The sequence below is a fragment of the Octodon degus genome, unplaced genomic scaffold, assembly GCF_000260255.1.
Source record: "Octodon degus isolate 3935 unplaced genomic scaffold, OctDeg1.0 scaffold00088, whole genome shotgun sequence".
In the NCBI taxonomy this organism is placed as follows: domain Eukaryota; kingdom Metazoa; phylum Chordata; class Mammalia; order Rodentia; family Octodontidae; genus Octodon; species Octodon degus.
Genome location: NW_004524664.1, coordinates 2,202,336 through 2,229,047, shown reverse-complemented (window position 1 = coordinate 2,229,047; position 26,712 = coordinate 2,202,336). Strand labels below are relative to the sequence as shown.

Genomic DNA, 26,712 nt, shown 5'->3' with positions numbered 1-26,712 from the left:
CATAGTAAATTCAAGTTTAGCCTCCTGAACTACATAACAAGACTCTGTGTCCAAAGAAAAAGGAAGGAAAGAAAGCTAATATGATTTAAATTTGTATGTAATATTCAGAGACTTCATAAGTTGCTTATATTTTATTAGGTATTAGATCAATGTTAGAGAAAAAATGAGCTATAAGTTACATTATTTTTTAAATAACAGGGCAAACAGAAGAGATTTCAGACAAAAACAATAAAATTATAACAATTCAAAATATATTGTTTAAAGAAAAGTTAAAGTAATTATTTTACATGAAAAATAAACTTTAACAATGTCAAAGCTCCTTAGGAATACATCTACTAATCAGAAAGAGTGCATCTCAACAATATACCCCATTTTTAGAAATATTGGTAATAAGAGAAGAGAAAGTGATATCAAATATTTTAAAAACACAAACTATGCTTTGGAGGTAAAACAAGAGGAAAGGCTCAAGATAATAATACACATAGGGAAAGGGATCAGAGTGCTTTTTGAGTAGATACATGCTCTGACAGAGAAGATTTATATTAACCTCAAGGAATCACTCTGTAGGAATATGAATTTCATGGTCACAAGGAAGTTTCCAAATGATATATAATTTTCTTTATACTTGATAAAAGAATTGGTGACTTCTAGTTATTCAACATCTAAAGAAACTAAGAGTCTTTCTTTTTCCACTTTCATAGCTACATTTTATAATCCAGGATGACATGTCCCATTTCTTAAACTATTTTGAATTGCACTGTTCCCTTATTTTTGGAAGTGTTTCTTGTGGTCCTTTGCTCTGGAACTCCAGAGGAAAACTTCAGGCAGTGAGAAACACAGCTTCATCAGAGTCCCTGTCCTTGCCACTGTCTTCACTTGGTGCATGCTCACCCCCACTTGGAGACCGACAGCTCAAATCCTCCACGCCAGATTCTTGATCACTGTTCACTGACAGATCTGGGTCTGAGCTTTTCAAATTGTCTTGGGTTAGAATCAGGGCAGAATCCTCATCACCCTGTGAAGGGCTCCTGGAAGGAAATGACTTGAAGTTCCCGCTGTAATCCTGGGGAGTGTTCGCTGTGCTGTTATCTGAGGTGGAAAACCCTGAGTGTCTGCTGGGCTCACTCTGCTTACTCTTTGCTTTAGTGCAATTTAATTGTACTTTCTGAATTTTTTCCAGTCTCTGAAAACAAAATGATTTCAGGAAATAAATCATAATTATCTATCTATCTATCTATCTATCTATCTATCTATCTATCTGCTTTGTTATATATTATCTGCCACATAGTATGATGTTAAGAACATGGACTTAAATATGGGTTAAAACCTAGACTTTCTGACCTTTAATTTAAATCTTTTTCATCATCAAGAAGAAAAAAAAAACTAGCAGTCATTCTTATTTCTACCTTCTTATTGCTCCTGGTAACAATTACTTGACTTTGCAGATTTATATATTTTAGTATAATTTATTATACTTTTGAACCTGCTTCACCTGTCTGTATCTGTCATGCACTTAGTTTGCAACCAGCCTTAGACTTAAGATCTTTCACAATACTTATATCTTGAAAAGTGATGTCTTCTAGCGTATTCTGAGAGAAGCAGAAATCAGCCTACTTAGCTACCTTGAAATGGCCACTTCTATTATTAACAATCATATTATTTTTTATTTCCCCTGCCCATCATTCTCAGTGTTAACCTGCAGGGAAGTACTTAGTGGGCAAAGGAGAAGACTTCAGATTCAACTTGTGATATTTTGGCAACCTTCATTTAGACATTCATAAATTGGGAGGGAGCTTGCTCCAGTCACATTATTGCTTTACAAGGTATAACAATGGATCTTAACTCTTCACAGTTTCCCAGCCTTAACCCTAATATTTTTTTTTACACTATGTGATCTTAAGAATTTTTCTCAGTATTTAAAATATTGAGCCTCAGTTGAGAATTCGGGTCCTAAACTCTAGGAATTTACGCCAGTTCTTAAGCAAGTAAATGTCATTATATTGGGATTTAAGATGCCAAGTGAAGAAATTGAAGTAAAAAATCAACAGGTTTGGTTGACCAACTGAACTACAGTGGCATCACTGGAAACAAATGATCCACGGAGAAAAAGTGTTCACATACATTATAAACTTCCTGGCCAAGTTCAGGGCCAAAAGAGACTGTAGCCAGTCTCAACTATTATCAGAGCTCTTAAAAATGGAGGAACAGATCTTCATCATAGGCACATGACCTAGTCTTACCCTTATACTCCCCTACATACTTTTTTTCCTCCAGAAACAATTCATTTTAATATTCATGAATAATAACAAACATACTGGCCAGTAGTCAAGTCATTCAGTAAACTGAAAGTAACCCCAAGCCAGCTGTCTACAATGCACTAAATGCCTAGGTTTGGGCTTCAGTTATCTAGCTTTTCAGGTTGGCAAGAATGCATTATGTTACTCCCTGGCTCAAGAGAAGAAATGGCTATTGTCACATTTTCTGTACTGAGTCTTGAGAGGCATTTGACACAACATTTTTCAAGAACTAAGCAGAGAAAACAGTTAATGATATCAAGTGGGTCTTACTTCTTCTAGAGCCTCCAGCTCTTCCTCCAGCTGCTGGGATTCCTCCTTCACTGCCATAAGGTAATCCGTAACGGACTGTCGGGGCTGCAGCCCCTTTTCAAAGCGGTTATACATCCCACTCCAAAACCTGAGAAGGAAGGCAGAACTTTATGATACCATTGGGATGTGGTGGCATATCCCAATCTGAAAGTTCACCCTTTCAAACTGTGGATACTTAATAACACTTCCCCAGTCTTCAAAATAACCAATGCAAGCTATAAGCTAAATATGTTGATATTTTCTTTTTCTTGGTTCAGTAGTTTTTTAAGAGAAAATAAGTTTATGAGGGGTCTGTTTGTATATATAATACTGAATTAGAAGGTACATATTTTTCTACAGTAGACTTAAGCAGCACATGTACTACTGCCCTCTCTCTCGCTCATATGGCTTAGTTTGAATTTCAAAATCCAGTGATTATATGTTTCAATTATTCCAGGATTTTAAATTTCAAGTTTTTAGATTTTAACCACAGCAATCAGAATCTGACATTTACATTTGCAATAAATCATCACCTTTTATCATGAACAATTTTATTGTATTAGAATGCTAGTAAGAATAAATTATGTTACCATGGGGTATCATAGGTGTTTTGATTTTTATTAGTTGTTTGTTTTTCTTAATGAGAACAGATAAGCATTTTGAGGGCAGAGTATTTTCTTTTTTCTTTTCTTTTCTTTTTTCTTTTTTTCTTTTTTGTAGTATTGGGGATTGATCTCAGGACCCTGCGCTTGCCAGGCTGGTGCTTATTCTACTGAGCTATCTCCCCAGGCCCTAGCACAGAATATTTCAACAGCTCTTAAAAATGCTTTAGCCAGGTTTCATAGCACAAAACCTGTAATCTCAGCAGTTTGGAGCCTGAGGAAGGAAGACTGTCATGAGCTCAAGACCAGGAAGACAGTACCTTAAAAAACGAAAATGTGGGCCAGGGAGATAACTGAGTGCTCTAAGTGCTTGCCTGGCAAACACAAGGAGCCAGGTTTGATCCCTGGTACCTCATATCTCGCCTATCCCAACCTGGGCCCACCCAGCCAGCCACAGAAACCAGCCATCGTGGTACACGCCTGTAATCCCAGCACTGAGGAGGCTGAAACAGGAGAATCACTACGAGTCTGAGCTGCACAGTGAGACCTTGTACCAAATGCATAATTTTTTTTTAAAAAGCAAAGAAAAATATTTTACATGAGCCATAAAGGAGGCATTTTGCTTTTAGTAATACAAAATTAATATTCTACTGTAAAAAAAAGAATCTGGGAAAATACTGATACTGGAATAAGTAAGAACAAATCCTTAAGAGGAATAAAATCTATAGAGAAAAAACTCACCAGGTGTTGGAAAGAGCAGGAGGAATGTGGCTTCGTAATTGGTTCTGTGTGTGCTTGTCTATTTTCCAATGAGTCATTTTTTATATCATACAAAACTACAGAAGACGCAAAAGAGTAGTACTACACAAATCTAGCAAGACCTAGTAGAGCCTGTAGAAGGCCACCTTGTTTGTCCTGTCCCAATCGTATAATTTTAAAACAATTTATTTCTACCAAGACTTGACTACACAGACTTAGAAAAACAAGCTATATGATGATTGTTATTAAAACCTGTGATTCTGATTTGACTTAAAAGGAACTTGGTTTTTTCTTTCACTTTAAAAAATTAAAAGATGCATTTTTTGGATACCATCATTATAAAATATCAACTTCAAAAGAAATGCCACATTTAGGAGGATGGAGATTAAGAAACACTGCCAAAAACAACACTCAGATATTCAAAGACCATCTTCCAGTGGGTTTTGTGTGTAGAAAAATTTTAAAATGCTTCTTTATGGCTGAGTAGTACTTCATTGTATAAAAATACCACATTTTTAAAAATGAATTCTTTGGTTGATGAGTATTTTTTAATTTTATTTTCGTTTTTTACTTTTTATTTTGTATTCATTTTAGTGGGAAAAAAAGATAAAATAGCAATGAAACAGTTATAAAACAGGTTGTATGACAGTTACAATAAATAATACATTGCATACTGTTGTCTTCATAATAGTTATTCAGAGGACAAGATGTAGACATGATATCTTGTCTAAACAGTATTAGTACAAACCTTTCTTCTCATTGAACTAAGAGAAAGTATATATATATATATATATTTTTTTTTTTTTCACTACAAAATGGTCCTGTATTTATATCCTCCTTTTTGTTTTGTTTTGTCAGAGATGGGTGCTCCACTGCCGTTAGAGAAGCTGTTTGGACAAGTCTTTGAGGAAACTTTACATACTTGAAGAAAGTCTAAAGATTGTAGGTACTTGAGTTCAGCAAAATAACCTAACATAGACCAATAGTCCATAATAGTAGTGGATTATCAGCGTAAGTTGTTGACTTTAGCCTTTTACAGTTCAGCATATTAATACGGCATTACTTTTATATCTCGCAGTTATACTTTTCTGCTGGATGGTTAAGACCAAGTTAAAGCAAGACCTATATAACTAAAAATGTAACTTTTTCTATCTGACAAGGTCAGTCAAATCCTCTCAGAATTTACCCTGAAACCATGTACAGCACCTTGTAGATCTTTTGTCAATGTCAGCCATCTGAATGAGTCATGGCCATTCTCTGACCAATTTGCTCTCTGTGAAAGGCTGAGAGAATTTTTTCTCTCTAAGTTACTCTCCTTAGGCACACTATACATCATCAATCACTTTCCTCTGTGGTCCCATAATCTCCTTGATCAGAAAATTTGGGATACCACTTAGTTACTGGATGTCACAGCACACGTTCTCTTATGTTCTGAGTCCTCACTGACCTTGAAGGGCTAGGGCCAAAATATTGGCTATCTTTGTAGGCCCTCTATTTCTCTAATTTTTGGTCTGCAAACTTTAGTTGTTAAACATTCAGAAGAGAAACTTAATGCTATTATTAACCTGTAACAGAGACAGTTGAGCTTAACATCACTATCTGTCTGAATATCAAATGCCTTAGACATAATATGGAACTGCTATTTTTGAACAACCATGGATATTATAAAAATTAAATCCCTATAGAATGTGAAAAAAATAACAAATTTTTACACAGAAATTCAGGAATCAAACCATAAAAACATTGTAGCAGGACAATCTGTTGTATCAATTATTTCTATATTCTCTTTAAAGTAAATGTTTGCAAAAAAAAAAAAAAGAAAAAGGTTGGTGAGTTTTTTGTTTATTTCCAAAATTTAGCTATTACAAATTGTACTTCTATAAACATGGGTGCACAAACATCGCTGTGGTATGATGCTTTTAATTCTTCTGGAAGTTACCCAGATGGGGAATAGCTGGGTTGAATGGAGCTCTAGCCTTAGGTTTTTGAGGAATCTCAATACTGATTTCAAACTTTCGTAGATAAATGGATGCAACGTGAGAACATACTCGTAAGTGGAAAACATCAGACTTACATTTGTAAACATTCTATTGTCTCCCTGGTGTGGAAAACAGAGTAAATAAGTTCTAAAATATACAACAGATATTGTAAAACACTAAGAAATTGTTCAAAAGGAAAAAGGAAGTAGGATGGGGGAAAGGGAAAGGACAGAGGGAAAAGGGAAAAAATGCAAGTCAGTTGTAAGTGTCTCTCTGTTCACTGAAAAGGAAGGTTTGTGTTAATATCAATTGGAGAAACTTTAATGGCCATATCTTGTACTCTGAATAACTACTTTAAAGGTAATAATGTCCAATATATGTACCATCATTATTCACTTATTAGTCTATGAAATTTTGTTTTACCTTTTTCCATAAAATAAAAGAGGAAAGTTTTAAAATACACATTTTATACTTTTCATACATTGGCCTCTAAATATTAAACAGTGCTAGAAACCAAGTTCACACCATGGCTAGAAAATTCCTAAAGGTTTACATACTTGTACATGAAATTGCATGGAGTTGTAGGGAGATGAAGGCTTCCCTGGGTCTGACTGTGATCAACTCTAAACAGAGGGTTCAGGTAGTCGGCTCGATTCTTCCACAGGTGAGCCCATAATGAATATGTTCTTTCTTGAATTCTGTTACAAAGAAAGTATGCTCATCTGAAGATGACTAATTTGGTTCTTACATATTGCAGATACATAATTTTTAAACTGGAAATACACTAACAGTTATATGAGTATCAAGTATCTTTGCTTACAGCAGATTTATCTGAGTTGTTTCTTGGTGCAGCAGAAGGCAAACACTGTAATACTATAGACTCATCTACTCTTTGTTTTTTTTTTTTTTTTTTTTTTTGCAGAACCGGGGATTGAACTCAGACCCTTGTGCTTGCCAGGGAAGCACTTATTCCACTGAGCCACCTCCCTGGCCCCACTTTATTTATTTATTTATTTATTTATTTTACTCTTTGTATTAGCTTTGAAAAATATTTAATTCTTCTGAACATTAAAATACTGCTCTATAATTTCTTTTCTTAAAATAGCCACTAAATATTTTATTATTTGCTAGGTACTATTCTAAATGCTTTGTATAGTCCATGGAATCTTCACTGAATTCCTAGGAGGTATGTGCATTTTCTGCATGAGGAAACTAAACAATGGGCATATTTAATTTAAAATACACATTTTATACTTTTCATACATTGGCCTCTAAATATTAAACAGTGCTACAAACCAAGTTCACACCATGGTTAGAAAATTCCTAAAGGTTTACATACTTGTACTTGAAATTGCATGGAGCTATAGGGAGATGAAGGTGGAAAAACTCACAGCTACTGAGTGGAAAAACCAGAACTCACACCCAAGCAGGTTCTGTTGGAATTGGTTAGTCAAGGGCACTAAATCACAAATTGTCTAGGACAATAGGCGAGGTAATGTATGCTGTTTCTTTTAAATCATTTACATCTATATCCACTAGAAAAGTCTTTCTTTTTACTCAAGTCAGATGGCATAAAACTACTGGAGTCTGTTTTATTTGAACAAACTACTTTTAAAACTATATCTGATACTGTATATACTGTAATTAAAATCGTTTTCTGAAAATCTCAATGTTCTCTCATTTAACCTTCCTAAATCACCTTGTTAAATTTACCTTATAATGACTTGAAAGTCAATATTTTTCTAACTTTGCCCTTGTATAATATAATGCAGTTTTAATATAAATTACCAGCGTTCTGAGAATCAAAACTTGCTTTCCTAGGTGCTGGGGAGATGGCTCAGTAGAGTAAGTGCTTCCTTGGCAAGTGCAAGGGTCTGAGTTCAATCCCCGGTTCCACAAAAAAAAAAAAAAAATCACTTTCCTAGTTATATTTGCCAGTTTTATTATATACACCCAAAAATTTCTAACACTTGTCTTTCAAATAAAGAATTACTTGAATCCCAGAAAGTTTTCCTTAAACACTCATGTGTAAAGTCTTCCAAGTTGTCTCTGTGCATCAGTTAGAACTGGGGAAAAATAAATCTGAACATATTTTTCAGTTAATGACATTAAAATCACTTATGAAATGATGTTTAAGAGCAAGAAATGATCTTTAACTTGTCAATATATCTAAATGAAATCTTCAGAATCATGAAAGGCTAACAAATTCTCAATTGCCAAAATATTTAGATAAAAACTAAACATGAAAATACATACTTGAGTTCTACTCTCTCCTTCTGGCTGTTACACAGAAAGTTTCCAAACTGGCAGGAATAAATGTGATGCTGAATATGAATCAGAAACCTCTCATTGAACTCAAAGGCACAGGGAAATTGTTCCATTAGCTGCCAGACACATTCAATGAACTGGTCAATTACTGGTGAGATTTCTTTGGGGTCACCATCTAGATTGCCATATCTACAAAACAAAGCATCAGAGACTTTATAGGGTAAGTTCTTTAAAAGAGAAAACTATAAAAAAAATAGTTATCATAAAAGCAACCTTAGTTCCTAATTAAATCTGTAAGCTCAAAGTGAGGATGAAGAAAACTAATTTCTAAAATTCCAATTTTGATAGAAATGTGTTTACAGCCTAGATAGTGAAGAGAACAAGTTCCTGTTGTATTTCCAAAAATAAGTGTTAACATGAGAGATAAAATTCAAGAAACCTTCCAAGGAAATACACCGGAGTCTTCCTTGCTGCAGTTATGTTAATTTTCAGTAAAGACTTATGGCCCTTTATTCTGCAATTTTTAGAAAACATCTGAAAAGATCCTATGGATGCCATCAAAACCATATACAACCTAAGCTCAGCAATGGATAATCAACTCAGAGAACAGAATTGAGAAATATTACTTTAAAAGTTTTCCCAACAGTAGAAATATTACACAGCGGACTAAGCCCTTGTTTAGGTAAGCACAGGGACCAGGGTTCAATGCCTGGCACTGCATGCCATGCCAGCCCCACTGCCAGGCATGCTGAGCTGGTGATGGAGTCTGGGCGTGGTGGTGCATGCCTGTAATGCCAGCACTAGAGAGGCAGAATTCAAGAGGATCACTATGAATCAGAGCCACATAGTGAGACCCTGCACAAAAAAAAAAAAAAAAGCTCAAATGTAGAAACATTACAAATTGTTTGAAACCTTTCAAAAGTTTCAGTTCCACTCATCTATGGTAAATTTTTAAAGAGTTGCCTAATATATTCTTTCCTCATGTCAGATAATTATCCAGTTGGCCTTCAGCCATTTCCACATTCTGTTACCTACTTCTTTTTTTTTTTTTTTTCAAATTGGTAGCACAGTTTCAATAATTAACACATTACATATATTCTTCCTAGTGGTTAATAGTTGTACAAGATGCGGGTATGATATCCTATTTACAAACACCATTAGAACAAATCCCTCTATTCATTAAGAAAATGTAACTATATATCTATCCTAACCACTTCGAATACACAGATACAAAACAGACATTCATCTGTATCCCCTTTTTTTGTTAAGTTCCATTATTTGAATATTATAGGTGTGTAAACAGCAAAATATTCTAAAAGAGTCCAGTAGCCAATAATAGTACTGGGTCTTCCACTTGACTGACAATGTCAGAAATTGTTGACCTGAGTCCCCTACAGCTCAACATAACTGCATGGTTATACTTCTTATATTTCATTTTTATAGTTTTCTGCTGGATGGTTAAGACCAAGGGAAAGCAGGACCTATGCAACAAAAGTTGTAGCTTTTGGGTCTGATAAGGTCAGTGAAATCCCCTCAGGATTTATCCTGAGAGAGTGTACCTCAGATTGTAGAACCTTTGTCAATGTCAGCCATGTGGATGAATCACAGCTATTGCTTAGCCAGTGTGCTTTCTGTGAAAGCCTGAGAGAATGTTTTCTGTCCATGTGACTCTCCTTAGGCACACTCTACATCATCTATCACTTTCCTCTTTGGCCCCATAATCTCCTTGATCAGAAAATTTGGGACACTGCCGAGTTACATGAAATTACAGTACAAGTTCTCGTATGTCCTGAGTCTTAATTGACCTTGGACGGCTAGAGCCAAAATGTTGGCTTTCCTTGCAGCCCTCCTTTTTCTCTAATTTTGGCCTGCAAACTTAGGTTGCAGACCATTCAGAAGACAAGCTTATTGTTATTACCATACAACCTAGGCTGTTAAGCTTAACCTCACTATCTCTCTGAGTATCAAACATCTTAGGCATAACATGGAACAGGTGTTTTTCATCAAGTATTGATATGTTGAACTTTAAGTCCCTACAGAATATGATAAAAAAACATTTAAAAATTAGAATATATTTTAAAAATAGGCATAAAGAATTATATACTTCTTATGTTTACACATAAGTCCAAAAATCTCACCATATACAACCTTGAAGGAGGACAGTCCCACAATATTCCTTTTCCTGTCTCTTGCTTTCATTCACCACCCCCTTCTTTTTGAACAACCATCTACCCGAGATACAGCATAGCAGCAACTGGCATGTCATGACAAGCAGCCCATATTCAGAAGACCAGAATGACAGGCACTCCAAGCATGAAACTACTATTACAGATTACCATCTTCAGTGCAGTTGCTTAGTTCACAGGTATCAGTATATATAGTTAGTCAGGGTGAGAATCTTTCCAATTAATTGCTAGATTCAAAAATCTTCTGGAGATTCTCAGGATCATTGCCTTGCTCATCTTCTACATATAACTGTATCACTTGACATTGTCATGTTTCCTCGCTCTTCTCCTCTCCTTCTCTTGATTAGTTAGTCCTTGAGATCCAGCTTTCCTTTTACTTGTATTATACCTTTCTGTTTGTATTTCTTCTTTTGAGTTCTTATACTAGGGAAACTACATGATATTTACACATGTGTGTCTGGTTTATTTTCCTTGTGAGTATATCTTCAAGTGGCATCCACTTCAATATAAAGGCTTCGAGTTTATCATTCTTAATAGCTGAATAATACTCCATTGTGTAAAAATACCACCTTTTTCAACCATTCCTCAGGTGATGGGCATCTTGGTTGTTTCCAAGATTTGGCTATCAAAAATTGTGCTGCTATAAACATAGGCACACATATATCCCTATGATATGATGTTTTCAGATCCTCTGGGAAAATTCCCAGTAGAGGAATAGCTGGTTTAAATGGGATTTCCAATCCAACTTTTCTAAGGAGTCTCAACACTGATTTCCATAATGGTTGCACCAGTCTACATTCCCACCAGCAGTGGAGAAGGGTTCCTTTTTCCCCACAGCCTCTCCAACATTTGTTGTTGGGTGATTTCTTTAGGATTGACATTCTTTCTGGGGTAAGATGATATCTCAATGTTGTTTTAATTTGCATTTCGTGGATGGCTAGTGATGTGGAGCATTTTTTCATATATTTATTCATTTCTTTAATTTCATCCTCTTACTTCTCAGTAAGAGCAGGTCCCAGTTGTTAAATCTTTCATCCAGACACACCTGTGTAAATATCATATAGTTTCCCTAGTATAAGAACTCAAAAGAAGAAATACAAATAGAAAGGTATAATACAAGTAAAAGGAAAGCTGGATCTCAAGGACTAACTAATCAAGAGAAGGAGAGAAGAGCTAGGAAACATGACAATGTCAAGTGATACAGTTATATGTAGAAGATAGGAAAGGGAATGATCCTGAGAATCTCCAGAAGATTTTTGAATCTAGCAGTTAATTGGAAAGATTCTCACCCTGACTAACTATATAGAAGCATGTGTTCATCTCAGATGCCCATTTCTGGAATGGGTCTTTAAATTTTGGGACCCTAGTGTTTTTTAGTTCTTTATAAATTCTAGAGAGCAGACCTTTGTCTGAGTACTTGTCATGATTTTTTCAAAATTTGTGGATTGCCTTTCACTTTGTTGGTAATTTCTTTTTATGTGTAAAAACTTCTCAGTAAGAGCAGGTCCCAGTTGTTAAATCTTTCAACTGTTTCCTGTGTGAAATGATTTCTGTTCATGAAGTCTTTGCCTACCCCCTATGTCTTCAACAGTTCCTCCTACTTTCTCTTCCAGGAGATTTAGTGTCTCTGCTTTAATGTTTAATCCTTAATCCATTTTGACTTTAGTTTATGCATGGTGATAGACCTGGGTCAAGTTTTAGTGTTCAGCATGTAGAGAGCCTTTAGTTTTCGGCATGTAGAGAGCCTCTGTCACCTACTTCTAAAGAGCTGAACTGCCTAGTAGGTAGTCAACAAAACATCAAAACTTTTTAATATACTCTTAAGAAGTTTACTTAATTGTTGAGGAATTTTAACTTTCTCATTGGTAAAATGCAATTATTATTATTTTTTTCTGGGAAAACAATTATAAACACAATTCCAGGAAATCATAGAATTAATGGTCAATGAATACTAAATATAAAACATAAAAATCCAGGCATTGAGACATCTTGCAATCCTAATTACAAAGGAGGTTAAAGCAGGAGGACTGAAGTCCAAAGTCAGCTGGGGCAACTTGGTGAAACCTTGTCTCAAAATAAAATAAAAAGGTTTGGGATGAAAGTCAGCACTCCCTGGATTCAATCCCTACTAGCACTAAAAAGTGAAAACGAAAACCACAAAAGTATGTATGGGCAATTGTATGAACTTAGAATTTATTTCAGGAACATACATTGACGTAAAGATGCATATCAAAATATCTACTGAAATTCTAAATACTTCTGAATCAGAGATTAGAAACCATGAGAATACAAGGGAGGCTTTATCATCCATGATAAACATAGGTTAATGTTTGTCTATATAATACTTTTTGTTTACTGAGCCTACTATCTGGACAAGGTATGAAAGATCCTAGTTACAAGGCTTTAAAAATTCCTGTCACAATGCTGTGGAGTAGAGGACATCTCCATTCCATAGATAGGAGGCCAAAGGTGAGAAAAGAAAACTACCAGGTGAGATGATCAACATCACAGCCTGGGTTTGTAGTTGGTTCTGTCTAGCTCCAAAGCTTGGGCCACTGTCCTATTTTACCTCTCCATAGACATTTGGGGTACACTTTATTGTTGCAGGAACATCATTTCAATAGCTCATTCTGGTTGCTTCCATGAGATCAGAAAAACTATTCCTCAGGCATCTCATTAACTGTGGATCTATCTAAAGTGGAATAATTCAGCAAATCAAATGTGTAAAGGAAGAAAGGAAAGTTAACCTTTTTTAGGTCAACAAATGAACAAATGCTGAGTGTCTTTTCTGATACAATTTAATACTGGTTCTACCGAGCTAATACTGAGGGAAATCAGAGTTCAAGAACTTTATGTTTCATATAACATATATAACAAAATATAAACTTTTCAGATAAGATACATAAAGTAAGACATCTTTCAAAAAACAAGACTATTTTCCCCACACATCAGAGAAAACTTCAGAAAGTCTTTTTACTGTAAACATACTAAACAATATATTTAGTAATATCTTTTACCTGTGATTAAACTTATGGCCAAACGAAATCCAGTCCTTTTCAATTAATACCTACACACAAGAAATAAAAGAAAAATATAGACTTGAGGAGCAAAAAAGCAAAATAAGAGAACATAACCAAAAAGGGTACAGGATTCAAAAGTACTTAGAACAGATACCACCACCCTCATTAACCTACAAATAAATCAGAACACATTAGTCACTAGTGCATGCCATAGAGTTAAAGTTCAAGATCATCCATAAGAAAGACAGGAATTGTCATATGAAACCATACCCCACCCACTACATACTTCCTGGGTGCCAGGCATTTCAAATTGCTTCATATGTGATCTTATTTAACTGTGGGACAAGCATTACTATTGCTATCATTTTAGAGAAGGCAAAAATGAAACAGAGAAATTAAATATTGTCCAAGATTGTGCTACTAGGAAGCAGGAGGCACCATTTTGTAACCTACATCTCTCTATTCCAAACCCTCTTTCTTAACAGTATGAAATGCTGCTTCTGTTCATAATGTAAAATACCAACCTTTCAACAAGAAATAACTAGGAATATTTTCCAGTGATTTTTATTACACAGTAGAATAACTCTAAAATCACTGAGTTTAGGGGTATATTACAAGTTTTGGCCTTGCTCAGAAGTTAGGATTACCATGAGTTTAAGTGTGAAATAGATCTTTTTATAAGTATGTAATATAAAAAGGTCCTATTATTATCACCAGTGCTTTAATCTGGCTGTTAGTTTCCCCTATAAAGGTATATGGGCTGTTTTAAGTGTGTACTTGACAACTCTAAATGCATTTTATTCTAAACACATTTACTTTGCACTTCAAGTTTAATCCTTTACTGTGGCACAATTAAGCTGAGTCAATGGCAGAAAAGGATAATGAACAGCAGAAAGTCTCATGAGAGATGGAGGTCCTACCACAGGTCTGGGTACGCTTCTACTCTCCAAATTTAAGCAAAGCAATTCAGCCCTCCTAACCTTATCACAGGAGGGAGGTCCAAAGCAGGTGTGCCTCTTGAGTCTCAATGCTGCCCAAGGTAATTAGAAGTTCTTAGACACTTCTCAAAAAAAGGAGCATTCCAGAAAGGAAGCCTGTCTCTTTCGTATACTACTTGCTATAGGAGATATAGCAGTAACAGTGTCCAATAGGGCTTCTTTGTCAACATCTGTTCCTAGTATGAGTTCAGGATTCACTGAAGTACTTTCAGCTAAAGCACACTCTAAGACATAAGTACTAGGTAAATGCATAGTCACGAGAAAGCCCCTGCACTGATTTCAAGGAAATTGCACCAGTTTAGCCAAAGTTTCACCCCAGGCAACTGTTAGATGGAAACAACAAATTAGGTTGTGATGCACACTAAGGTGGTTAAGCTCTGGGAGAACACAAAAACACCACGAAGCCTTCAGTTATACTCATCCAGAGTTTAAAGGACAACCTAAAAAACAGAAACTAAGAGATGAAAGGAAATTTTCTTCCTAAGGACTATTTTCATACACAATATAGAAAATTTTCTCCAAATACTATTTTCTGAAATGTGTGGGGTATTATTGTTATAATTCACACATTACCCCAAATTTGAAAACAGACAGGGCCAGCGAGATAACTCAGTGGACTAAGTGCCCACTTAGGCAAGTGCAGGGACTGGAGTTCAATCCCTAGAATCACACACTGCCCAGCCCTGCCCCCAGGCACGCTGAGCCACCACAGAGACTGGACTGGGCATGGTGGCACAGGCCTGTAATCTCAGGAGGATCACTAGGAGTCCGACCTATGTAGTGAGACCCTGTACATAAAACAGATACATAAAACAAACAAACAATAACAACAAAACAGAGGCAAGTTATGTACAAAACTATTTTTCACACCATTTTTCCCAAATTAATATTCAGAAGTAATGATTCAAATTGGTTTCAATTATCTCAAAAATTTACCTCTTGATTCCAAGCCTTCTTTATCTTTTAATAACCTTGCTGATCTACCAAGACAAAAATAATGCAGGGGAGAAAAGTAAGTTGCCAAAAGTTTCTAAAAGAGAAACTGGTCCAGGCAAGACCTCTCTGGGAAACGCTAGGCAGCTGCACTCACCATGAAGCCCTTTAGAGTCCGGTAGTGTGGATCCAGCAGCAGGCTCGCCACTGAACACACTTGAGCAGTCCTGTCCCAGCCATCAGAGCAGTGAACAAGCACGCTTGCCCCTTCCTCTGAAACTGCCTGAAAAACACCAACCAGAAATCAGAGCTGGACTGCCTGCAGACTTACACAAAGAAAAAGGCAAAGCAAGCATGATCCTTCTTCAGCGATTATGCCTGGCCTCGTTGAGGCTAAGCCAAGGAGTGGTATAGTACTAGTAGCTAACATTTTCCTTCCCTTCTAAGTATACCCAGATGCCACTGGCCTCAAGATATAGCATATTTACTAGACTTAATATTTCTAAATTTAGCGTATCTGCTAAGTACAATATGCCTCCTGTGCAGACAGACCTTCCTGACCTATCCTCTCACCCCCACTTTCAAAACCCTTTCTTCCCCTCTGGTTTCCACTTCAAGTTTTACTGAAATTTTAGGGTTGCTACTAGCTATAACCATTTCTAAGAAGTACAAGATGCAAAAATTCTAAATTATTAAAGTAAAAAAGTAACAGATAATATGGGGCAAGTAATAGATGGGAGTGGGTCTAGCTAAAAAGTGTCTATTTGTTATTGCAAATGTGCACACAACTTTTAGCTGTATGTCTTGGCAGGAAATAAAAATTAGAAAATGTGGTAGAGACTATATGACAGCATTTATCACTACCAGAAATTTCATTTTTTATTTATTTATTTATTGGTCTAGCACACCAGAATGTCAGTTCTGCGAGGAAAGAGACTTGAATTAGCTATTTTATATTACGTCCATCACACCTACAACAGTACATGAAATAAACATAGTACATTAAATAAATATTTGTTCAATAAATGGTTATCTAATAAAGGATAGCTTATAGTGTCATACGAAAAGACATAGTTCTCTTTAGTTACAAAGCTAAACAAAATGTATTTTACTACAAAAAAAAAAGTGTTGGGGAGATAGCTCAGTAGAATAAGCTTTTGCCTGGCAAGCGCAGGGTCCCGAGTTCAATCCCCAGTACTGAAAAAAAAAAAAAAAAGAAGAAATGTATTTTAAAGAAACACTGAACAACATAACAGAATACATTTACAAAGACCACTGTGAAATTTGCAGCAAATAGGGCAGGGGAGACAGCTCAGTCTGGCAAGCACTTGTCTGGCAAGTGCAAGATCCTGAGTTCAATCCCTGGTTCAAAAAAAAAAAAAAAAAAGAAAGAAAGAAAGAAACAGTACATTGCAAGATCTTTCATAAAGTAAAGTGGAATCTACTAGCTAGTAATATATAAGTTTGGTTTATGTACAGCTTAAAAAGAATGACCTATTGGAGGTAATCTGTAAGCCTGTTACTGAAGTGACTCACATTTGGTTATACTTCCATGCCAGAATAAGCTTGATGGAAAAGAATAGTCCAGAAATATTTTATCATTTTACCAATGTGCAAAAAACTATCAACTGAGCAGTGTACTCTTTTGCAAAATTTCATCTTTGAAGGACAAAATCCACGGGGGTGTCTGCAAAGTCAGCTAATTATACCATACTGCCAGGCAGGGGTAAGCAGGTCACCTCTTTTGAAGCCAGAGTGGCTTGATGCTCTACTCCATGTCCTGTAATCTCATACCTTGGCAATGAAGAGTCCTGCATCCATGATGGCCTTAATGTGCCGCAACCAGCCGGAGTTTTCCAGCCCCCACAGGAAATCGCTCATAGAAGGAGACTTAAGTTCACAAACTACAAGATAAATCATAACCATATTTTTACAGGTAGTTTGTTAAAGATTTCTTTGTCACTGTCGATGTTCTCTGGAAGATTTAAATCAAACAATCAAGATTACTAAACTTGCTTCTATTTATTATTTCAAGCAAGGCTTTTCTATTTTCCTGAAGAATGTTGTCTCTGCTTGTAATAATGATATCTGTAAAATGTATATCCTAACACGAATGAACATTAGTGAATGTTACCATAATAAAAGTTCAGCAGAAAACATCTATTCAATTTTCTGGAAGACAGTAAAAATGGGTACCTGAGGAGTACCTGAGTTAAGCGTTCACTGGAGGGAAAATTCATAAAACTATCCTCAGCACTTAACGAATTAGAGCTCTCCATCACTCAACCATTTGAGAGCAGGGATGTTATAAAAACACAACAGAACTATCCTCAAGCTTTCAATGCAAATGATCAATCTCCTATTTCCAAGTCTCCTCCCAAAAGCAAAGAAGGCCTAAGAGCTTAACAATGAAATTTAAATCTTTGATCCAACTCTAGATGCATCATGTTTGGGGATTCCCTCTCGTTGAAAGAAAACCTAGTCTCTCTATGGTATCTATATTTACACAAATAATGCAAATATGTTAAAATTTCTGTGACATCACATACAATCATTTTTCAAGAACTTACCTTACATTCAACAGAAGATATGGAAAAGCTTTAGAGCTGCTGTTCTGACTACACATCGCAGATCCAACGTTCCAAAGCATTGCAGTGGAGTACTACACCTATGAAGCCATTTCAGCAGTCTTACATAACAACCCACAAAAATAAAATAATGATCTATAGTTTTGTTTTAGTTTAGGTATATCTTATTATACTCTGATGCAGGAAACAAATGCAGGAGCAGTCCTAGTTCCTATTTCCAATTCTGTCAGTAACAGTAATTGACTTTGTTAATTTGCACACATTCAGTCTCTGGGCCTCAAGTGCCTCATTTTTCAAATATAGAAGATACACTAAGTTATATCTTTCCAACTCCAAACTCCTCAATTCAACTTTGACAACTCTTCAAAACCACTGCATATATGCAATACATGGCAACTGTTAACAACAATATTTATTTTAGAAGCTCCCCTTCCTCTAATAATATGCCAGGTAACAAGTGGTTTACTCTGACTTTCTACAATAAAAGTCACACTAAAAAGCATATGTAATTAGAATGAGGCAAAGAGAAAGCAGTGATGAAGGAAGTAACACTGAGATTCCCACCCAAAATATTTTTTTAAGTCTTTTAATTTATTTATTACTTGGTACAGGGTTTCATTACACAGATCCTCCTCTCTCAGCCTCCCCAGCACTGGGATTACAGGCGTGTGTCAACATGCCCCGTTTTGGTGGCCAGTAAGGTGCGAGGCCAGTTTGGCATGCAGTAAGGAATCAAATCTGGGACCTCATGCTTGCTGGGCAGGTGTTCAGACTGCTGAGCTCTCTCCCCAGCCCACTCACCCAAAATCTTTATGAGGAATATGTTTAGGTAAGATTCCCACATCTTTCTAAAAGCCTGTGCTGAGGAGTCTGGAGTGGATCACTGTCCCAGAGGTCACAGGAGTAGATCATTGTCCCAGAGGCCCCTCTGATTGCAGGCCCATATTATAGGCATGAAGACATTAGTAAAATACACACAATACAGTAAATGAAAGGGTACCTTGCTGTATGAAGCCCAGTCTATGATACTGTCAGCGCTATAGTCCTAGATATTCTACTCAGCAACGGGATGTTTCTAAGACTATCATTTTATTTATTTTTATTATTTATTGTAAAGATAATAGAAACAATAAAAAAATCAGAAACAATACAGAATTTCACAAAACAAGATAGGAATTCAACAATGGTTATTATATTGCAGTGTTGTCTTCAAAGTAGTTGTCCAGATTACTAGATAGAAACACATAAAATTGATCAAAAAGAAAATTTTAAGCATTAACTGGTCCTTTCAAAAAACAAATAGAGGGAGATGGCTCAGTGGAATAAGCATTTCCCTGACAAGTGCAAGGGCCTGAATTCAATCCCTGGTTCCACCACAGAAAAAAAAAAGAAAGAAAAGAAAAAGAAATTAGTAGTACAATTATTTTAGCTATCTTGTGTGTGTGTGTGTGTGTGTGTGTGTGTGTGTTTCCCTTCCTTCTTTCAAGATTATCATTTTAATCATTAAAAGCTATGATGTATTAAAACAGCATTATACATCTAGATAATGGAATACCACTAGTTGGGTGATAAAAAGAAATGAACTATCAGGTCATAAAAAGAAAGGGAGGAACCTAAACTGTGTATTACTAAACTGGAAGAAGCTAATTTGTAATATCTATAAAATGTATCCTTCCATCTATGACCTTCTGGAAAAGATAAGTCTATGGAGATAGTAAAAAAAGATCAGCATTTGCTAGGAGTTAGGCTAGAGAAAGGGTGACCGGGTGGGGCACAAGAATTTTTAGGGCTGTGAACTCTTTTTTACACTATAATGGTGGATGCAAGTCATTAAATATGTATTGAAACCCAACATGAGTGCAGAATCTAAGTCCTAATGTAAACTGTAGACATTGGGTGATGAGGACAGGTGAACGGGTTCATCAGGTGGAGCAAATGTAGCACGGATGGGGAACAGTGCTATGGGGGGCAATGCATGATTAAGGGGTATATGGGAAGCCTCCCTACCTACTGATCAGTTTTTCGCTGAACTGAAAACTACTCTAAAAATTAAAGTTAGGTGGGTGTGGCAGTGTACACATGTAATCTCAGCACTTTGGGAGGCTGAGGCAGGAGGATCAAAATTTTACACCCAGCCTGGACTACTTAGTGAGACTGTCTCAAACAATAAATGAAAAAAGGGGCTGGGGATGTAACTCAAGTGGGAGGCGGAGCCGAACCAGAGCCCCATATTCTCATGTCATTCTGTTCCTTTCTGTTCTTGAATTACTTGCATGCTACCTGTGTGATACAGGCATGTTACTTAGCCTTCCCCTGTCTCAGTACTCCCAGAATCAGAATGCAGATATCAGCCTGTTGCTAACAGTATGTTAGCTCTTATTACTGTTACCCTCAAATTATATAGCTGTTGTATATGTTTTAAAATTTATATATACAACTTTATACATATGCAACAATTTACTTTTAACACTTTTGATTTTTGTATTCTCCAATATTTTGAATCCATATTATGTAATTAAACATCTTCCTCATTTTAGCCATTTACCATTTAGCCCAATTATTTAAATACAGGATGACAGAATACTGCATATTTTTTATTAGTTTTATAAGATAACAGGAAATACAAAAATCACAATTCTATCCTATTTATTTAATGCAAGATTCAACTGATTGAAATGATACCTGCTGGGCAATGCTTGGGATAGTACATAAACAAATGTACTCCCAAAGCAACACTGGGGTAAAAATGCTAAGGGGCTAATAGCTATATAATATTCTACTCTGAATGTATCTGATTATCTACTTCCTATTGACAATTATTTCCTTTTCAGTATTCACAAACAGCCCAATAAAAACATCTTTCCACAACTTCCTTGTGGCAAATCTCTGCATTTCTAAATTGAAATGGGCTGGGTCATGGGTTTATGCTTCTTCATCTCTACCTCCTATTGCCAAATTATTGTGGAAAGAGGCTGCACTTGTTTGTCTTTTCACTCCCCTCCCCTGTATCCTAGCTAATACTTGGTATCACTTTGTGTGGTCAGCTTCAATGAGAAACTCCTGCAATTAGTGGAGCACAGTTCTGGATGTGTCTGGATGGCTGACTCTAAGCCTCTAAATTTAAGGAGGGAAAAACACACTGGGATATGGCAGGCACCAGCCAGTATAGGCTTGTGGCCTGGATGAACTAAAGAGGAAAAGAAGGGAATCTGCCCTCTTCTGCTTCTCTGGAAGACTCCAGCCTGTGTTACTGACATTGGTGTTTGTCTCTAGCTTCTGCAGTCTTCCAGCACAGACTCTCCAGCCTCCAAATGCAGACCCTTCAGCTTTCCACTACAGACTCAAGCGACTCTGCAGTGAGCTCCAGGCCTTTAACTGTCATCTGGCTCCTCTGGCTCTCTAGCTCAGATAGTCACTTTGCATTCTTCCTGCCCTGACTCCACAGGGAGCCACTAGAAGCCTACTTTGTAAATTCTTTGTATATTTATATTGTATCTGTTCCTCCAATGAACCTAACTGATACATTCGGTTTGCTCATACTTTTGAGTTTTGGTAATCTTAATGCCAGTTTGTTTTCTTTTATTCTATTTTCTGGATTGAATCTGTTCTTTACTTCCATAGACACCCCACCCTCGCACAATCCCCCACTCCCACCCCCAAGACACAGGCACACACACACACACACACACACACACACACACAGTTTTGTTTTCCTGCTTAAGACTGCCTGGGAATGGTAGTGCAGGATCTGTCACTTGTGTTTGTTCTTTCTTTATGAATTTCCTGGAAATTGCCATCCATTCCTGTGTGCTCATAAGAGTGAAAAGAAAAAGTGGCTGGATGCAGTGAGACATGGGCAGGCTTTCTTAGCTGCTGGGCTATGCTATGGGAGACTTGGCTAGTCCTACCCACAAATGTTAGGATGGCCAAGTCTTCCTGGAAGGGCTGGAAGCCCCAGAGAGGAATCTGCCAAAAACCTGAATGAGTCCATAACACTGGATAACAAAGTCCTACAGCATGGTTGAATAAGGAGCTTATCAAAACTGTGACTAAGTCCATGGCAGGCAGAGCAGGGAAGCATGTATGCCGAGAGGTGGAAGGGACATGACACCTAACCCTCTTCCTCTGCAGAGGAAAGTTAGGAACTCTTCATAAAAAGGAAGTTTCTGGTGTTAACAGAAAGCCCAAGGGCACCTTGGAAAGTGGGAGTGGTGGTCGGGACAGCTGGGCCAGGGAAATGTAGTTTTATTGGTTTCTGTTATAAGCATGTAACTATTCAATTTAAAACAACAACAACAACAACAACAAAGTACAATGCTGACTGAAAACTAAAACCAAATTTAAGTAAAGTCTGAAGCCCTCTGCTTCCATTGATGGCAATGAGGCTCTCTGCCTCTCCCTTTCCAACCCTTCACTGTACAAAGAGCTCAAGAGCTCAAGGTTCTCTTCTGCCATCTGGAGATTTTCTTTGTATTGGCCTGGTTTTATGGCCATACTTAAGTATCCAAAGAAGGTTACTTTGTGAAAAAAAGTTTATTTTGGTTCATGATTCTGGAAGTGCAAGGTCAAGGTCAAGGAGCCACATCTTCTTGGCAAAGCCCTAGGTACAGTAGAGCACAACACGGTAAGTGGTGGGGTATGTACATTCGGAGGTCTTGTGGCCTCCCTCCTTTCCTTATAAAGTCGCAAGCTATTCAATCAGAGGCTCTGCCCTGAGGACCTTATCTGACCCTAATTACCTCACACAGGCCCACTTTGAGAGAAGAACATATCGTTTTAAGAAAGAGGGCATGCAGAAGGTGATGATCTAGAAGCCAATTCCCATAAAGTAATGCAGTCAGGGTGCACCCTGGGAGGATATCTTATAAGCTCAGGGAAGTGTGGACACAGTTTGAGGACAAAGAACTATATAGGATGCAAAGGCCACATGCCAGCTCCTACTCAGCATTAAGCAAGCTCTGCTGTTCTTGCCCCAGTTCAGCAGAGATAATTTCTGGTGACACTGGCTAGCAACACTGCGCAGGTCTTCCAAGCAACAGGTTGACTCCTGATCATGCACAATGCCCAGAGATAGCTGAGATGGAAGCATGGAAAATTCCAGCACCCTCTATGAAGTGCTTGCCACTCCTGGGTGGCTGCTGTTAGATCTTTCTAAACTGAGGCCATGACCCAAAGTATTTAACCTAACCCTAAAATATACACATTGCATCGTGTGGAGTTCTGGATTCAACTGACTCTTTTAAACCCTCTACAGATAACATTCTACTGCCAACTTTTTTCTCTTTGTTACACAGGCTAAACTTTCAGGTTGTTATTATAGGATGCTGGACTGGTTAGCATCTTGTTTATTTTAAAAACGCCCAAGGAAGCTGAGAATATATTGGTATTCAAACCCTGAAGCTCAGCCCAGGAACAAATGATCCTCTTTACCTTCTCTTCCCACAAGGCACAGAAGTGATAGAAACTTTAAAAATAAAGACACCAGGCTTTCCAGCTAAACCGCAGAGGTCCTGTGCCAAACACAAGGGAAGAAGGGTGGTGCCGAGTAAGCTCCTGAAATATGCTCCAAGAAAGACCGTGGCAGTGCTCCTTTCATCACGCAGGTCGCACAGCAAGGCAAAAGCCTGGGGGCTTCTGCCTCGTCAGGTCCTCTCTTCCTGCATTAAGAATGGCTGTCATGTAACATTTCTGCTTTCAGGAGCTAAAATTGCACATGCTTGATAAGATAACCCCACCAGGTTTTCAGGCCTGGTGACAACCTAGAAAGTGTCCTCCTCTAATGGCCAGTGGCAGTGAGCAAGGCAAACAGCTCTGCTGATGATTAATGCACAGGGCAGATGGAGCTACACTTGAGACTAAAATGATGAGTGCCTGGGTTTTCAAATTTAAAAGTGTTGGGTTTGTTTGGACAAACTCAGCACAAGGCACAAATACTGATCTGTTCAATCTGGTTGCCAAACCCAAACCAATATTTACAAACCACTTTGCTGAACAAAGTTCATTTCAGCCGACATCAGAAGCATAAACTACAAATTACTGAAAACCACACTGGCTATCCAGGTCTAGTGTTATTTGTTTTATATAACAGGGCACTATTTCCTATAAACATACACAGACTACCATTAGAAAGAAAAATATATATAATTTTTAAATCTTAGAAATGTGGGGCATGGGGAGAACTCAGTGGCATAAGCGTCTGCCTGGCAAGCTCAAGGTCCCAAATTCAATCCCTGGTACCAAAAATTACAAAAAAGAAAAAGAAATGTGAAATTTATTTAGCAGGAAAGAAAGCGTGTCTGTGTTCCTTGGACATTTCCTATCCCACTCTCATGTTTTCCATGCCAATATGTGTGAGCTCAGTGAGGGCACAAAGAAGGCTCCATGTAAACCCCATGGGTTTGACCTTCCTTGTACCCAGAGGCCTACAGTCAAAATGGATGCAGCCTCTCTTCCTAATTATCCTAACTATGGCTGAGTTCCACTGATGTCTGATTTGCCCCTTTTCCCCATTTGAAGTCAAGAAGCCAAGACCAATGAGAACTGGCAAAATAATAATCTGCCTTTGTTGAACATTGTAGGAAGTGAAAACATTCAAAGAGACCCTAATTATGGCCTCTAAATGGAAATGTATAATGAAGCCCGCTGGGTAGCTTCCAACATTAATTTATAGCCCATCAAGATGACAAAAAATAAACTAAGCTCTGCTATGTTCTACTGTGTCGGTGTGCTCTCTTCCCTACCCAAGTCAACCAACATGGGCCCTCTATGTAAGGAACTCTGCCTTAACTAGAGAAATTTGTAAAAGCCACCAACAAGATTAAAGGTTATCGTTCAAAATGTTTCTAACCCTGTTCATGATGACATTTTTGGGAATCTCCACATGATGCTCTGAATGTCACTTTCACGTTGCCCTGTTTTGTCTGAGAGAGTGTGTTGATGAAACAAAATGGCCAGGTGCAATAAAGAGCAAACTCTGTGCACAGAATCTGTATTCTCACTGCTTGAGTTTCCACACAGAAAATGGTAAATATATACCCATATGTGTGTACATGTATATGTAGTTTGATAAAAAATGAGAATATTGTTCGTAAAGTCTTAGACTAAATAATGTTGCCATTAACACCCCTCAAAAATATTTCTACTCCAAGTATGCTCTTCCCATCATTTTTCCTGCTCTCTGAAGAAGTTTTAGAAGTCCTCCTTCATGAGTGTTTTTAGTTAAATGTGGCCAAATTGATTCAAAATGTTTATTTTTCATGATCATTTTGACTTTGGGGAAGAGCCAGATGTCACATGGTATCAGAAGTGGTGAACAAAGTGGATGAGGACACACTGTTTTATTTTTTTATGAGCCTGCCTTTCTATTAAACGGTACTTGGCAGCATAATTCACTGAGTTTTTTATAATTTGAAAAGACACAAAAGAGGACTTCCTGAACTGCTTCAGAAAGTGGTGAGAACAATGGAAAAGTGACTTCAAAGGAAGAAGGGATGTTCTGAGGGGGGATTAATGGAAATGTGGCTTTCTTCCATAATAAATATTTTTAAAAATTTACATAAACTCTATTTTTGATCATTTATATATATCCAGCTATATGTATGTATATATACACATATATGCGTACACACACAATTATGTTCCAGAGTACTCACTGCCACTGACCTAAAGAAAATCAGGCAGCAGGTCCATATGAAGAATGTCCTATCAGCATTTATTAACTTTATATATGAATTTTGTATCTAATGATAAATTCACCATATATAATAGTAAACTGTACTATCTCAAGATTTACATATATTAAAACAGTAAGAAGAGATTAACTGCTGGGGTATATAAAACTCTGCAGCAATAAAAATATGTGTATTTTTATTACATCTTTGCTGAGTCAGTACTAAGACTGAGTACTTTCCTTGAACTGAGCCATCACAACATTCCACCAATCATAGACACAACTATCTCAATTTAGATAGGAGGAAAGAACTCAGATGTTAGTGGCACAGAAGCTCTCTTCACTCTATTTTCTGTATTATCTTACTACCTATAAGAACGGCTTGAGGGGGCCTGCCCACTAGCTCAGTTGTTTAAGTGCCTGCTGAAGCAAAGCAGTCAGGCTCAGGATGCTGTGGTTCAATCCCCAGATCCTCATGCCTTACCAGACCTGCCCTGAAGGCATCCTGAGGCAGCCCACCCCCGGAAAAAAAAAAAAAAAAAAAAAACTAAGCCTGGCTGAATAGGAGTAACTCAAAGGAAAGGCTTAAAGAATGATACAATCTAAGTAGTAAACTTAAAAGCACAGAAAATAGATTTCCCATTATTATAATGGGAAATCTAAGGTAAGCTGTAGAGAGGTGGGGAGGAATTATGTCAGGTGAGGATCCTGGTAGCAGGCCTGATGAGATAGCTCAGCAGACTAAACGCCTGCCTAGGCAAGTGCAGGGACTAGGGTTTGATCTGCAGCACCATATGCCATGCCGGACCTGCCCCTGGGTGCACTGAGCTGGCCACCAAGACCGGGCAGGAGTGACAGTGCATACCTGTAATCCCAGTGCTGGGGAGGCTGAAAACAGGAGCATCACTATGAGTCTGAGCTGCATAGTGAGACCCCATATCAAATACATACAAAAACAAAATTAAAAGCAAAAACAGCAGGGGATATAAGAGATGGGGCTCATTCCATATTCATACCAGCAGAGAAAGCTTTCAGGGTGAACAACAGTCATCAATTTTGAGAACACACTGTCAACTGGCAAGCAACTGGACCACTAATCCCCAATTACAACACGGAAAAATATAT

The 26,712-nt window shown here is 37.3% G+C and overlaps 1 protein-coding gene across 3 annotated transcripts in view; it reads right to left on the bottom strand.

Moving 5' to 3' along the window:
• Window positions 1–255: 255 nt before the first annotated feature.
• Mtmr7 (myotubularin related protein 7) overlaps window positions 256–26,712 on the bottom strand; it is a 108,951-nt gene continuing 82,494 nt past the window's right edge. The window contains exons 8-14 of one of the 3 annotated variants that reach the window (XM_004637237.2): window positions 17,125–17,234; window positions 15,488–15,613; window positions 13,397–13,446; window positions 8,182–8,382; window positions 6,483–6,623; window positions 2,568–2,694; window positions 256–1,183 (exon numbers count right to left, since the gene is read on the bottom strand). In XM_004637237.2, coding sequence (XP_004637294.1) covers window positions 821–1,183; window positions 2,568–2,694; window positions 6,483–6,623; window positions 8,182–8,382; window positions 13,397–13,446; window positions 15,488–15,613; window positions 17,125–17,234 — 1,118 coding nt within the window. In that variant the 3' untranslated portion in view covers window positions 256–820. Of the gene's footprint in view, window positions 1,184–2,567; window positions 2,695–3,975; window positions 4,024–6,482; window positions 6,624–8,181; window positions 8,383–13,396; window positions 13,447–15,487; window positions 15,614–17,124; window positions 17,235–26,712 lie in introns of those variants that run through there. The other 2 variants (XM_023722036.1, XM_023722037.1) reach the window with 2 other exon arrangements.